Below are 14806 nucleotides of genomic sequence, written 5' to 3' on the forward strand. Positions count from 1 at the left end.
CAATTTACTTTTTTCTTGAAAATCACTGTACTCTGGATGGAATAAAATATGATTTTTATTGGATAAAGGAAAACAAAATAACTATTCCAATTACTTAAGCTCAGATTCCACTAGACTATAGCATAATTTGCTGAACATAGTAAATTATTGAATATTGTTCCCTGAAGAAATAAATAAAACATATCAATAGTACTAATAAGAAGTACACTCTTTCTCTTGAGGATTTTCTGTATTGCTTGATTCTTGAAGAAAATCTTTACTGTCTTTTTGTTTCCTCAAATAACTAGTCATTTTATTGGGAGATGCAAAATGGTGACTCATAATAAGACTTTTGAAATAAGATAGGTCACAATTCAAATTATAGCCCAATCTCTTTCTGAATGTTTCTCCTTAGATGAATTATTTAACTCCTACAAGTCCTAGTTCTCTTATAAAATAGGAAAGAAAATGATATCATTTACGTGTTGTTGTTGTTAGGGGTCTTCTGCCAATCTTACCACCTCATTATTCTTCATAAGAATGTGGAAGTTGGACATTATTAAGAAAGGGCAAAGAAGAATTGATACCTTTGAACTGTGGTGTAGGCAGATTATCAAATATGCTATGAACTTTCAAAAGAACAAACAAATATATTTTGGAGAGAGTACTGTTAGATTAGTCCTTAGAATAAAAACTTATGAGATCTCATCTCACATATTTTGGGCTATTGTCAAGAGAAATTAATCTGTGAATGAGATGATACTTGGAAAAGTGGAAGTTCATCATAGAGGAGCAAGGTCTTCAATGAGATGGATGAATGCAATGACTACAACAATAAGCTTAAGCACAACAGGAATTAAGAGGATGGGACAGAATCAGGCAAGGTTTCTCTTTGTTGTTCATGGCCATGTCTATTAGTCAGAGACAACTCACTGGAAGACATCTGACAATGACAAAAACAGTCAAATGTTGACCAATTCTTTCTAGTAGTGTCTCTTTTCATTCCAAATATTTCACCTTGATGCTTTCTGTATTAAATTTTTTTGCCTATAGAGTTGTTCAGTGTTACAACTTGAGGTTTGCATTATTTTTTCTTTAAGTTTAAGAAATATTGTGAACAAAGCTGCAATAAACATGGGTGTGCATATATCTGCTTGGATGTCAGCTATGGTCTCTTCAGGGTATATTTTGCTGGGTCAAATGGTATCTCTATTTGCAACTTTTTGAGAAAGCGCCATACTGCTTTCCACAGGGGTTGCACCATTTTACACTCCCACCAACAGTGAATCAGGGTTCCAGTTTCTCCACAACCTCGCCAGCATTTGTTGCTTGCTGTTCTGTTAAATTTTGCTATTTTGACTGGGGTGAAATGATATCTCATAGTTGTTTTAATTTACATCTCTCACAATAGCAAGGAGTTGGAAACAACCTAAGTGCCCATCAACAAACGAATGGCTAGAGAAGCTGTGGTATATTCGCACAATGGAATACTATGCTGCATTAAAAAACAAGGAACTCATGCAATATTATTCAAAATGGTTGACTCTGGAGAACATTATGCTGAGTGAAATATCCCAGTCACAAAAGGACAAATATTACATGATGCCACTGTTGTAGAATGGGACTGTCCTTGGGGTTGGGGAGAGACTGAGTAAGATGGATTCAATAATGTATACTGCACTGAAACAGAGGAGGGAGAAAACTGTTTAAAAGAGATATATAACTAGGTATTTCTGTCATCACAGGAGACTAGAGCGAGGGCTACATGGTGGAGGGGACCTGGGGGAGGGTTTGTAAAACAATGAAAGAATCTTTTCTTTTACTTTTCCATAATTTTTGGACTCATGTACTTATAACTTGTTAGTCAAATTTGTGTCTTCTAGGTTGCAACACCCCCATGATACATCTTCAAGGATATGAACATGTACGGCCAAGCACAATCAATAAGAGTGCATCTAAATTCCAAAATCAATCTCCATAATAGTCTATGTGTTTCCTACTGCCAAAGGGGCCCTTTAGAGTAGTGAGAGAAGATCTTCACCCTGAAACCCACAGCGTCCCTTTTCAGCAGGAAGTAGCTAAGAGAATACGCCATCCCCTTTTCCTTATGACTCAGGGTGAAGTCTCTCTCAGGGAGGAGTGATAGGGAATGGCAAAGGACACACTGACAAAGAAGATTAATCAGAACTGGCTTTGACAAGCACTGTGGCATTTGGACAAGAACAAACTGGGAGGAGGGTAGAGAGAATAGTGCAACAATGAATGAATGGAAACCCAAAATCTCTGTAAATGTTTATGAAAATTAATAAAATATAGAAAAAAGAAAAAAAAAGAAATACAGAAAATGTTCTTCCCTTTTAATTTTCTAACTCCAGGGTATTCTGTTTCCTTAATTTACATTTCTTTATAATAGAGTTGTTGTTGTTATGATATACTGTCTAGTTCCCTAAGACTCATAGTAACCCTATGTACAATAGCTTTGAAGTCTGCTTTGTCCTGAGCCAGTTTCACTGACTCTGAAACACTGACTACCATTGCCTCAGTTACCTCATTAATCCACCTCATCTAGAGTCTTCCTTTCATGTACTGTCCCTCCACATTTCCAAGCATGATATCCTTCTCCAATAACCATTCCCTCCTGGATACGTGCCCAAAATACATGAGACAGAGCTTCAAAAACCTAGCCTCCAAGGAGAAACTTGGTTTACCCTCTCCAAGAAAGACTTATTTGTTTTCTTGGCAGTCCAAGTCTATCGTATGTTCAAGACTCTTCTCTAGCACCATAACTAAAAGGCATCAATACTTCTGTCATCCTTAAGGCACATCTTGGTGTAGACTGACTTTGTTGCTTCTCAGTACTCTGGAGAGGTCCCTGACAGAAGATTTTCCCAGACCAATTCATCTTTTGTTTCCTGAATGCTGGTGCCAAGAGTTTTGATTGGGGAGCCAAGCAAGCTGTAATCGTTAACATCCTCAATCTCTTCTTCATCTATAATTGTGCAGTGGTGAGAATCTTTGTCTTCTTGATGTTGATCTTCAATCCATGCTGAATACTACAATCCTTGACCTTCTGCACTAGGGCTTCAGGTCCTACTCAGTTTCAGCAAACAAGGTAGTTGTTGTTGTTGTTGTTAGGTGTCTTTGTTTTGAGTATGACCCATAGAGACCTTAAGAACAAAAGATGTGAACCCTATTCTATCCTGTGCTATCCTCACACTTTCTGACACACAAGAGCACATTACAGAAGTCACCTTGTTAATCCAGCTGGTTGAGTGACTTCCTCTCCTTCGTTGACTCTACACCTTTTCCAAGGAATAGCCAGCCCCTCCTAACAACATGCACAAAGTGTATGAGGCAAAGCCTCATCATTCTTGCCTCCAAAGAGCTCTCTGTCTGCACCCTCTCCAAGACATATTTATTTGTTTGTTCTCTTGGCCATTCATGGAATGTTGAGTACTCTTCTCCAACACCATAGCTCAAAGAGGTAAATTCTTTTCTTTTTTTTCCCATCCTTATTCATTGTTCTCCTCTCAGATGCATAGCAAATTATCAGAAAGACTACACATCTTAGTCTTTAACTTGACATCATTACTCCTCAATAATTTGGGTAGATCCCTAACTGCAGATTTTCACAGTGCAATGTGTGTCCTTATTTCCTGACTGCTGGTACCAAGGGAAACCCCTATAAACACTAAAGGAAGAAAGGTTGAGTCACCTCCATAATAGGTTGCTGATGCATCTTCCTCCAATCCTGATGTTACATTCCTCCTCATAAAGCTCAGCCTCGTAAATGATCTGTTCTGCATATAGATTGGAAAGGTGTGAAGACAGGTCACATTCCTGATACCCTGATGCACTGCACTCCTTTCCTGATTTTGAACCATGCAGTGCTACCTTGCTGTTATAATGGCTGCTTCCTGGTCTGAATATAGGTTTTGCAAAAGCATAAACAAGTGTTATGAGATTCCCAAGCTCCACAAGGTTAGCCAAATTTTTATGAATCACACAATCAAATGCCTTTGCATAGTCAATGAAATACATATAAATATTCCTCTGCTACTGTTTAATTTCTGCCAAGATCCATCTGACATTGACAGTAATATCTCTATTGCCATGACCTCTTCTAATCCCAGCTTGTATTTCTAGTACTTTTCTGCCAATGTACTGCTTCATTCAATTTTAGATAATCTTCAGTAAAATTTTGTTTCCATGTGATATTGAACAATTTCCACATTCTGTCAATCATCATTTCTTTTGGAATGGGAATAAATATGGATCTTTTCCTGTCACTTGGCCAGTCAATTGTCCGCCAGATTTCTTTGCACAACCTGGTGAGCACATCCAGGGCAGAATCCGTTGAAATATCTCAACTGGTATTCCATCAATTCCCGGGGCCTTAACTTTTGCCAATTTTTTCAGAGCAGCCTGAACCTCCTCCTTCATCGCCATTCCCTCTTGATCATATGAAGTGTCTTGAAATTATTCTGTGCTAGCCAGTTATTTTTGGAACAATGACTTTGTATACTCCTTCCATCTTCTTTTAATGCTTCCTGGATAATTCAATATTCTTCCCTTAGCATTGTTAAGTATTACAATTCTTGGCTTGAATGTGTTCTTTAGTTCCTTCAGCTTAAGAAAAGCCAAGCAAGTCCTGCCTTTTTTTAATTTTTGGACTACAGCTCCTTGCAGATTCCATTATAATACTTTGTTCTGTCTTTCCAAGCTGGTCTTTGAAATCTTCTATTCAGCTCCTTAACTTCTTAATTACTTCCCTTTCTATCATCTTCTTTCTGTTCTAGTACAATATTCAGAGTCTCTTGTCATATCCATTTTGGTCTTTTCTTTTTTCTTCATCTTTGTAATAATGACCTTTAGCATTCTTCATAGATGATGTTCTTGATATATTCCCACAGCTCATCTGATCTTAATTTTGTCTTCTCAGAAGAGTCCTGATGGTTTAGTGACATCCATTTTTGTTTTTCCTTCTCTGTCTTGATAGTGAACTTCTGCTCACTTCATGGGTAATATCTTTGATGTCATCTCACAACCCTTCTAGTCTTCATTGGCATTCAATGCTTTAAACTTACTTTTTTAAAAAACCTATTCTTAAAATTATTTTTTAAATTCAGATGGGGTTTCCTCAAAGTAATAATTTAGTTCTTGTGGACTCATCTTAATTTTCCTCAGCCTCAATTGTAACTTGAACAGGAATAATTTATTATCTGTTCCATGGTCAGCATCTGGCCTCATTTTGACTGCTGATATTGAGCTTTTCCAGTAATGTCTTCCACAGATGTAGTCAGTCTGATTCATTTGCATTTCATCTGGGGAGGTCCATGTGTGAAGTTACCATTTGTGCTTTTTAAAGCAGATATTTGTGGTGAATAAATCACTGAGTGCACAAAATTCAGTAATTCTATATCTGACTCCATTTCTGTCACCTTTCTTTCTTTATTGTTTCCAAATTTTGCATTCCAGTCACCAATGTTCATTAAGGCATTTTAATTGCATATTTGGTCAATTTGAGACTGCAAAACTTCATAAAAATCTTCAATTTCCTTTTATGTTGCTTTAGCTGTTAATGCATACATTGGAATAATAGTCGTATTAACAGGTCCTCCTTGTATGCATATGGATAATATCCTCTCAGGGAGTTCTGGTGGCCTAGTGATAGTAAGCTGCACTGCAATCCCAGAGGCACATGATTCGAATTTACCAGCTGGTCCATGGGAGATGGGCAATCGCCTCCAGTGTGATTAACTGTCTCTAAAAACCTGAAAAGGATCAGCTATGGGTCACTTCTTACTTGACAGTACACAACAACAATATCCTATTACTCACAACATTGTACTTGAGGGTAGAAATTGAAATTGTCTTATTTTTAATATTTTTTATTATTATTAATGAAACTTTACAAAGATTTTGTATTTCCATTCATTCACTGTTGCACTTTTCTCCCTGACCACCCCTTCCCACCCCCCGTACACTCCTCTCTTTGAATAGTAAAAGAAAAATTCTTTCATTGTTTTACAGTCCCTCTCCCCAGGTCCACTCCAATACGCAGCCTTCATTCTGTACTCATGTCATGACAATAATACCTAATGACATATCCCTTTTAAACAGTTTTCTCCCTCATCTGTTTCAATACAGTATACATTATTTATCCCATCTTTCTCAGTCTCCCCCAACCCCAATGTCAATGCTGTTTTACAACAGTGGCACTATGCAGTATTTGTCCTTTTGTGACTGATATTTCATTCAGCATTATGTCTTCTAAGGTCAGCCACTTTTGAATATTTCATGAGTTTCTTGTTTTTCAATGCAGCATAGTATTCCATTGTTTGAATATACCACAGCTTCTCTATCCATTTGTTTCTTGATGGGCACTTATGTTGTTTCCAACTCCTTGCTATTGTCAACAAAACTGCAATAAATATGGATGTGCATATATCTGCTTGGGTGGCAGTTATGATCTCTTTGGGGTATATTCCCAGTAGTGGAATTGCTGGGTCAAATAGTATCTCTATTCTCAACTTTTTGAGAAAGCACCAGACCACCTTCCATAGTGGTTGCACCATTTTACACTTCCACCAACAGTGAATAAGGGTTCCAGTTTCTGCCCAACCTCGCCAGTATGTGTTGCTTGCTGTTCTCTTAAATTTTGTTATTCTTACTGAAAACACAATTTTTACTTGTATTTTCACTCCAAGTATAATATGCCACATGATTGTCTCACTCAAAGTGGTCAATGCTAATCTATTTCATCGAAATTATGTCTAGAATAGCAATATCCATGTGTTCCATTTCATTTTCATAACTTCTAGAAGAAAACTCTCAATCATGTTGACATACTGACTGAAACAAAGAACTTAAGTTTATCAGAGATTGTAAATATGGCACAGGGTAGGACACGGTTTAGATATGTTGTTCACAGGATTAATGTGAGTGGGACTCGACATGATGGCACCTGACAACATCAACAGCAACATGCCCAAAGTATGAGAGACTAAGCTTTATCATCTTTGCTTCTAAGGAGCAGTCTGGGTGCACCTTCTCCAAGACCTGTTTGTTCTTTTGGCAGTCAATGGAATATTCAGCAGTCATCTCCAACACAACAGTTTAAAGGCATCAATTCTTCTTTTGTTATCTTTATTCATTGTCCAGCTCTCAGATGAGTAACAAGTTATTAAAAATACCGTGACCCAAAATGGGTGCATCAGAGTCCTCAAACTGACGTCATTCTCCTCAATAATTTGGAGAGTTTCTAACTACAGACTTTCTAAGCACAACACATCTTCTAGTTTCCTGATTTCTGATACCAAATGTATTGATTATAGATCCATGCAAGAATTCTAGGCTACCAGAGTTTTTTTGTTTTAATCATGGGAATTTATAAGCCAGTAGAATATAATGTTTAGATATAAATTTCAAGAAATGCCTCTGTCGGCAGTGTAAAAAGCAGCTTAAAGAAGCAACTTAAAGATTGGTACAGTGAGAGAGACATATGTTAGGAATAATATTTTTTAGGTGTTTTGCAGTTGTAACGTTGTAAAGTACAAAAAAAGAGATGGAGAAAAGAGTATTCCTTTTACATGCTGGAGATCTATGTGTATGCATTTTGGAAGAACAATGCACTTAGAAAAGTGCAATAAAAATAACCAACAGTCTAACTAATTCCATTTCATGTCTCATTTGAAAGACATTAGAGTAGCTATAATATTTAAACCCAGTAACATTTCTTATATGTTTTTACACTCTTCTCTCACATTTTTGCATCAGGCATTCTTTAAAGCCCATCTTTTCTCAAAACTCCTTAAACCACAAACTATGACTTTCTTTCTCACTTCCATTCTCTTTTCCAATTCAACTGTTTATTAGATACTCAGCCTCTTATTCTTATTTCCTCTTGCTTTTAATTTTTGTCTGATTTTTAACTTTAAGATTCAAGAGTTACTGTGGGAAAGATACTATAACTACTAACATCAAGTCCATGTTTTTGTTGTTGTGTATCATTGAGTCGGAACTGATCCATAGCTGACCCTATGTCGGGAGTTTCAGGGGCAGTAAAAGTTTGGGAGAAAATTGTCCATTTCCCCCCCATAATCCAGTTTGTGGATCCAAGCCACTTGCCTTTGGGATTGAAGCACAGCTTTTTGCCATTAGGCCACCAGAGCTTCCATGGCCTTATGTTGTTGTTATTTTAAATCATTAAATCTTAAACTCATAAATATCCTATGTATAGCAAGCAACAATCCTGTACCATCTGCACAATTTCTACTGTACTTAGTCTTATTGTTAATAACCCTGTACCAAAACCCAAACCCACTGTCATGGAGTAGATTATAAATCAAAACAACACTTCATCCATTTTTTAATTCATCTTTACTGGATGAAGCAGTTCATCTTTCTCCCACAGAGCATCTGGTCGATTTGAATTGGTGGCTCTTTGGTTAGCAATGCAACACTTTATACAGTTTGCTACCAGAACTCCTTTGTAGGACAAGGCAAACCTTCTCCATAATGTTTTTATGATTTTATAAAAATCTTTATAGGATCCCTGCCTTTCTCCTTTGGAATGTCCGGTTTGTTTTAAACACCTAGTTTTTGGTTAGCAGCTGAATACATAAGCCAGTATAAAACCAGAAACTGAGAAAAGTACACTGACAACTCTAGAACTTAGATTAGCTGGCAAGGAAAAAACAAAACTCGGCCAACAATGGCACAGAAGTAAGCTTTCTTTTATGCTTTCAGAAGCAAGAGTCCTGGAGAAAACCATTTTTTATGAAGATGGCGAAAGAAGAATGTACTATCAAAGAAATATTTCACCTCAAAAAGGCAGAAGAAAAAAAGATTATCCAACAGCATGAAAGTCAAGGGAGGAAAGAATTTGAAAGGGGAAGAGTTAAGCTCAATGTAACTGTGTGTTTGTGCATAGAAACAATCATAATGCAACATAATGGTAGTATTTTATTCATTCAACAGGTATTTGTTGTGACCTAATGTGTACAATGCATTTGATCACACTGAGAAAATAAGAGGTAAAATTTTTTATCACTAAAAACTGATTAATTAAGGAATTGTCAGGTTGATTATGGATCAACACACAAATACTCAATTTAGAAGACATATTCTTGAGACACCATAGGGAGAACAAGTCTTATGAAGATTATACTTCTATTACCAAGCCTTACAAAAATATTTCACTTACATTAAAATTAAATATTTAACCATATTATTTTAACAAAATGCCCTTATCATAAAGCAGGATGGTATGATATAATAATACAATCAGGTCTAAAAATATGTCAAAGCAGTTAAGTATTGAAAGGCTACTGAATTAAGCAATCAGCAGATTTTGTTTATTGATGACCATTGGGTGAATAGTTTCAATTAAAGGTTGATAAGACAAAACAGAATTCTTGAAGATGAAGAGGAGCTAGAAACTAGATAAGCTCTCCATCATTTGTTCTTATTTGAGAATTCTGGTCGAATGAACAAAGTTTTTAGCTTGGCCCATGTGCTTCTTTATTGCTTCTTTTATCTCTTTATTCCTCAGGCTGTAGATAATAGGGTTAAAGAAGGGGGACAAAACTGCGAAGCCTAAAGCAATGGCTGTATCCCAGAACAACGAGTAGGTGGCAGAGAAGCGGAGGTACATGAGAGCCACGTTGCCAAAGAACAGGAAAAAGACGGTGAGGTGGGAAACACATGTGGAAAATGCCTTGCGACGACCTTCGGCCGAGCGAATACGTAAAATCACAGCCACGATACCAACATAGGACATGAAAATGAGCATCACAGCTGTAATAATCTCTACGGCGTGGACAATATCTACTATCTGAATCATGATGATGGCACGTGTGTCTGTGCAGGCAAGGCGTAGCACGGGGAGGAAGTCACAAAAGATATGCTCAAGGTGATTAGAGCCACAGAATGGCAAAGAGGATATCCAGGCAATCTCTGGAAGGGGTGTAATAAAGCCACAAACACAGCAACTTAATGTCAGTTGGGCACACAACTTGGGGGTCATGATGGTGGGGTAATGAAGAGGGCTACAGATAGCCAGATATCGGTCAAAGGCCATAGCCGTCAAGAGACAAACTTCACTGATGCCTGTGGAATGGAAGAAATACATCTGCAGCATACAACCATTTAAGGAAATGCTTCTCTTCTCACTAAGAAGAGTTGAGAGCATCTTTGGAATGGTGGCGGTGGTATACCAAATCTCCATGAATGAAAGGGTACTAATAAATAGATACATTGGAGTGTGCAAATGACTATTCAACTGGACTACTATGATGATGACCAGGTTCCCAACAACAATGAAAGCGTAGATGAAGAGCAGCGGTACAAAGCAGAGGACAGAATCCCCCCAGGAATAAGGGAAAGCGGAGAAGATAAACTCCTGAGCAGTGGTCTGATTTGGGCTTTCCATCTCCTGGTTAGAAAGAATAATTTTGACTCTCAATAGACTCATTTCTTCTAGTATATGTCTACCATTATTCAAAGTTTATTAACACTTACCAAATCCCACTGTGTGGCCAGATCTCTATATTGAAGATGAGGAGGAAAACAAAGGGGGAAGGAAATAGACCTTATTCCATAGAAGCTTAGATCTAAGATTATAATATGTAAAATGTCCAATGAAAAATAAAATTTAATGTTTTAAACCAGTGGTTCTTATTTTTTAGCATACATTAGAATTACTTGGCAGACTTCCTAGACACACCAATTTTTAAGCTCCATCTTGAGGGTCTCCAATTCAGTTGCTGTTGTTATGTGCCATCGAGTTGACTATGATTTATAGCAACCCTATGCACAACAGTTCTGAACCCTGCTCTGTCCCAAGCCAATCTCACTGTCTCTGACACACCTACCCTTATTATCCCACTTATTGTGTCAATTCATCTCATCCATGGTCTTCCTCTCTTAAGTTATCCTTTAACCCTTCCAAGCATGTTGTTCTTTTCCAAACACTGATCCCTCCTGCCTACATGCCAAAGTGTATGGGACAGAGTCTCAGAAATCCTTGCCTCCAAGGAGCAGCTCGGTTTCACCCTCTCCAGGACAAACCTGTTAGTTTTCTTGACAGTCTATGGTATGTTCTCTAGCACCCCAACTCAAAGGCAGCAATTCTTCTTCTGTTATTCTTGGTCATTTTCCAGCTCTCTGATGTATAGCATGTGAAGACCATGGCCTGGATCAGGTTCACCTTGGTCTCTAGATTGACATCCTTGCTCTTCAGCACTCTGGAGAGGTCCCTGACAGCAGATTTCCCTAATGTAATTTGTCTTTTGATTTCTTGACTGCTGATGCCAAGAGTGTTGGTTGTGAAAACTGGACAAGTTGAAATTGTTAACAATCTCAATCTCTTCTTTATAGGTCTAGGGAAATCTAATGCAGAATTGCCAGGTTATAATTGACTTGATAGAAGTAGTTTTGGTTTTAGTTTAGGAAGGGACTCAAGAGTTTTCATTTTTTACAAATTCTCTGATGATACAGGTCCTGCTGTCAGGGCATTATAGTTTAAAACCATACCTTTAAAAAGAAACAGAAGTTGAAAGTATAACAGATGATCAAGGTGGTGTTTTCCCCTCATATTTGAGTTTTCTTTATTCTAACAAACTCATTATGATTTCAAACATCTTTCTTTAAACTTTCTGTTCTCTGTCTGGTCTTTGGTATGATTTTTTTATATTATGTGCCTTTGAGTCAGAACCTATCTTTGGTGGGTTTTCGGAGATTGTAAATTACATGGAAGGAAATTGCCCATCTAATTCCCATTTTGAAGCTGGTAGAGTCAGATTCCATGCCTTTAGTTTGGCAGCACAGCTCCTTATCCACCAGACCACCAAAGGATCAACTTAACAAACTCATTATTATTATAGACACATCTGTTTCATATTTTGGTTTCTGTTTCTGAAAATTTCTGAGGGAAATTTCTCCTCTTTGAAATATCCTTTTCTTGTCTCCCTTCCTTATTTTCTCTCTTTTTTCCTCACCAAGTTTTACATGTGACCTCTCTAGTTTTTTGGGGGAGAGAAACTAAAACAAACAAACATCACCTATTTCTATTAACTCTATTTAGTACTTTCTAACATATTCATTCTCTTTTAAGATATTTTAAGTGCTCTTGACTTTTTCACATACCTCATATATACCTCATTTTTTCCCCCTGTAAGATTTAATGCCAGTAGTCAACAACTAAACAGATTAAATCAGCCTGATAGTTCAAGAGGTTATCTTCCGTCTAAGACTCTGGTTAATTTTTTTAATAGCCTTAAAGGATGTGGTCAAACAAAAACAAACAAATAAAAACACATAGCCGAGCTCAAAAAATGATAGGTAAGATCTGAAACAAGTAACTACATCATCTTCCTAAAACCAGGAAAAACAAAGTCCTTGTTTTGTTCACTAAACATTATCTTCATTCAAAATTGACTAATGATAAATCTAGTGCAAATATTAATGATATGAAATGTCTAACAACTAACTCAAAGTCTCAAGTATGTTATTTGAAACCTTGACTCTGTCAGAAACCAATTTCCAATGTTTCCTTGTGATTTTGAAACAATCACTTCCACTCTAGCTGTTTATAATCCCACCATTTCATGGTAAATTTTATAATTGAAACCTTTACACTTACTTACTTTATGCCATCTTTCATAATCCCTCTTTGCTCAAAACTTTCCCTAACTACTCACAATATCTTTATGCCCACCAGACTGTTTGTTATTGGGTAGATGGGTTGATTTTTTTTCTCTTTCTAGTTATTAATTTCTATCCCCACAGATTAGTCAATTCACTGACCTTGTGGTTTGAGTTTCAAGAGTTGGAATACACAGGATGAAAACTATCTTAATCCTGATGTGGTCAACTCTGTCAAACAACTAAGACAAATTTCCTTTACTTTGCCATTATGCTTCTTCCATAGTCTTTCATCTAAACTATATTTCCTTCATCAGTAGGTGGTATATAAACCTGAGTCTTCCAATATTTTTTTCGTCCATTCTCTTCCCCCTCCCCCTCCCAATTACCACCTATTGTGTGTCTTTTATTTTTTAAGCATAATTAGAATGGGGAGATAGTCACTCCTGAGAATTTTACTCAAGTGACTCAAGTAGGAAAACAACTAATTCTGCAATGGCTACAATTAGGAAAAAATGGCTTAGACTGGTTATTAGAAGAACTCAAATCCCAAGAAACTCTAAGACAAATGAGGTAGTCTGGAAGCTGAAGGCATTGAGACATTTTTTTTTCCTCTTCTTCATCTCCTTTTACATTATTTTCTATAGGGTTTATAAGCGTATTTGATTTTTCATGAAATAATTACTGCCAAGACAGGACTCAAATTTTAGAATTGTTGATTTATTGTTTTTAATTGCTCAAAGAATAGGCTTTCTCATTAATAATAACCTTAGAACAAACTGTTACCAGGCCCTGTACTATTTTCATGATCATAGATAGCCTTAAACTAATTTTTTGTGGTTGTTGTGTAATATCCTTGAGGGTTTCCTTTGACCCTCTATCAGACATGATGTCCTTTACTAAAAATTTCTCTTGTCTCATTATGTGTCCAAATGTGCTGGGCTTTATGAAGAAGAATGTGGCACCAGGATTAGAGAAATATTCATCGACAGTTGTATTATGCAACTCATACAACCTTTATTCCTGAAGGTGAGGAGGATGTAAAATACTATCTGTAGAACAGCAAAGACTACAGCCTCCAATATGGATTATATCTCAACCTCAAGAAAACAAAATCCTCACCACTTGGACAATAGATAACATCATGTTAGAAGAGAAAAGATTAAAATCATCTATGATTTGTTAGCATGCACAGTCAACATACTTGGTATAACAGTGAAGAAATCAAAAGACATGTTACATTAGGAAAATATTTTTTCAATAATTTCTCCAAAATATTAAAGAGCAACAATACCAGTGTAAAGGTGTACCTGATCCAAGCTGTTGTCTTTTGTTGTTGTTGTTGTTCTTGTTTTTCATTAATTTTTACAAAAGTTTACAGAGACTTTGGATTTCCCTTCACTCATTGTTTCACACTTCTCTCCCTGCCCACCCCTCTCCCCAGTTCATCTTTCTCCTTGAATAGTTAAAAAAAAATCTTTCATTGTTATACCAAAATCCTACCCCTAGTATACTCCTCTATACAGCTTTCATTCTGGACTCTTGTCATGACAATGATACCTAATCATATATTTGTCCTAAAAAGTTCTGTTATCTGTTTCAATGCAGTGTACACAATTTATCCCCTCTTCTTTTAGTTTCCTCCCAACCCCAATGTCAGGCCTGCTATACAACAGTGGCATAATGCAGTATTTCTCATTTTGTGACTGGGCTATTTCACTCAATAACATCCTCCAGGGTTACTCATTTTGTATAATAATTCATGAGTTTCTGTTTTTTCCGATGAAGCATAGTAGTCTATTGTGTGAATATACCAGAGTTTCTCTACCCATTTACTTGTTGATAGGCACTTCAGTTGTTTCCAAACCTACTATTGTGAACAAAGCAGCAATAACCATGGGTGTGCCTTATCTGCTTGGGTGGCAGTTATGTCTTCTTTAGGGTATATTCCAAGTAGTGGAATTGCTGGATTAAATGGTATTTCTATTTCCAACTTTCTGAGAAAGTGCCATACTGTCTTCCATAGTTGTTGTACCATTTTACACTCCCATCAACAGAAAATAAGGGTTTCAGTTTCTCTAAAACCTCACAGCATTTGTTGTTTACTGTTGCGTTAAATTTTGCTATTCTTACTGGTGCAAGATGATATCTCATAGTTGTTTTGATCTGCATCTCTGTT

At 36.8% G+C, this 14806-nt stretch overlaps 1 protein-coding gene across 1 annotated transcript; it reads right to left on the reverse strand.

The window, feature by feature from the left end:
* Positions 1-9448: 9448 nt before the first annotated feature.
* On the reverse strand, positions 9449-10414 carry LOC102865182 (olfactory receptor 6K2-like). The gene has a single exon (XM_006895513.1). It carries the CDS (start codon positions 10412-10414, stop codon positions 9449-9451), a length of 966 nt encoding a protein of 321 aa, XP_006895575.1.
* Between the last annotated feature and the right edge of the window lie 4392 nt (positions 10415-14806).

Source organism: Elephantulus edwardii, unplaced genomic scaffold, assembly GCF_000299155.1.
Source record: "Elephantulus edwardii isolate Elephantulus edwardi_28Jun2011 unplaced genomic scaffold, EleEdw1.0 scaffold00168, whole genome shotgun sequence".
Taxonomy (NCBI): domain Eukaryota; kingdom Metazoa; phylum Chordata; class Mammalia; order Macroscelidea; family Macroscelididae; genus Elephantulus; species Elephantulus edwardii.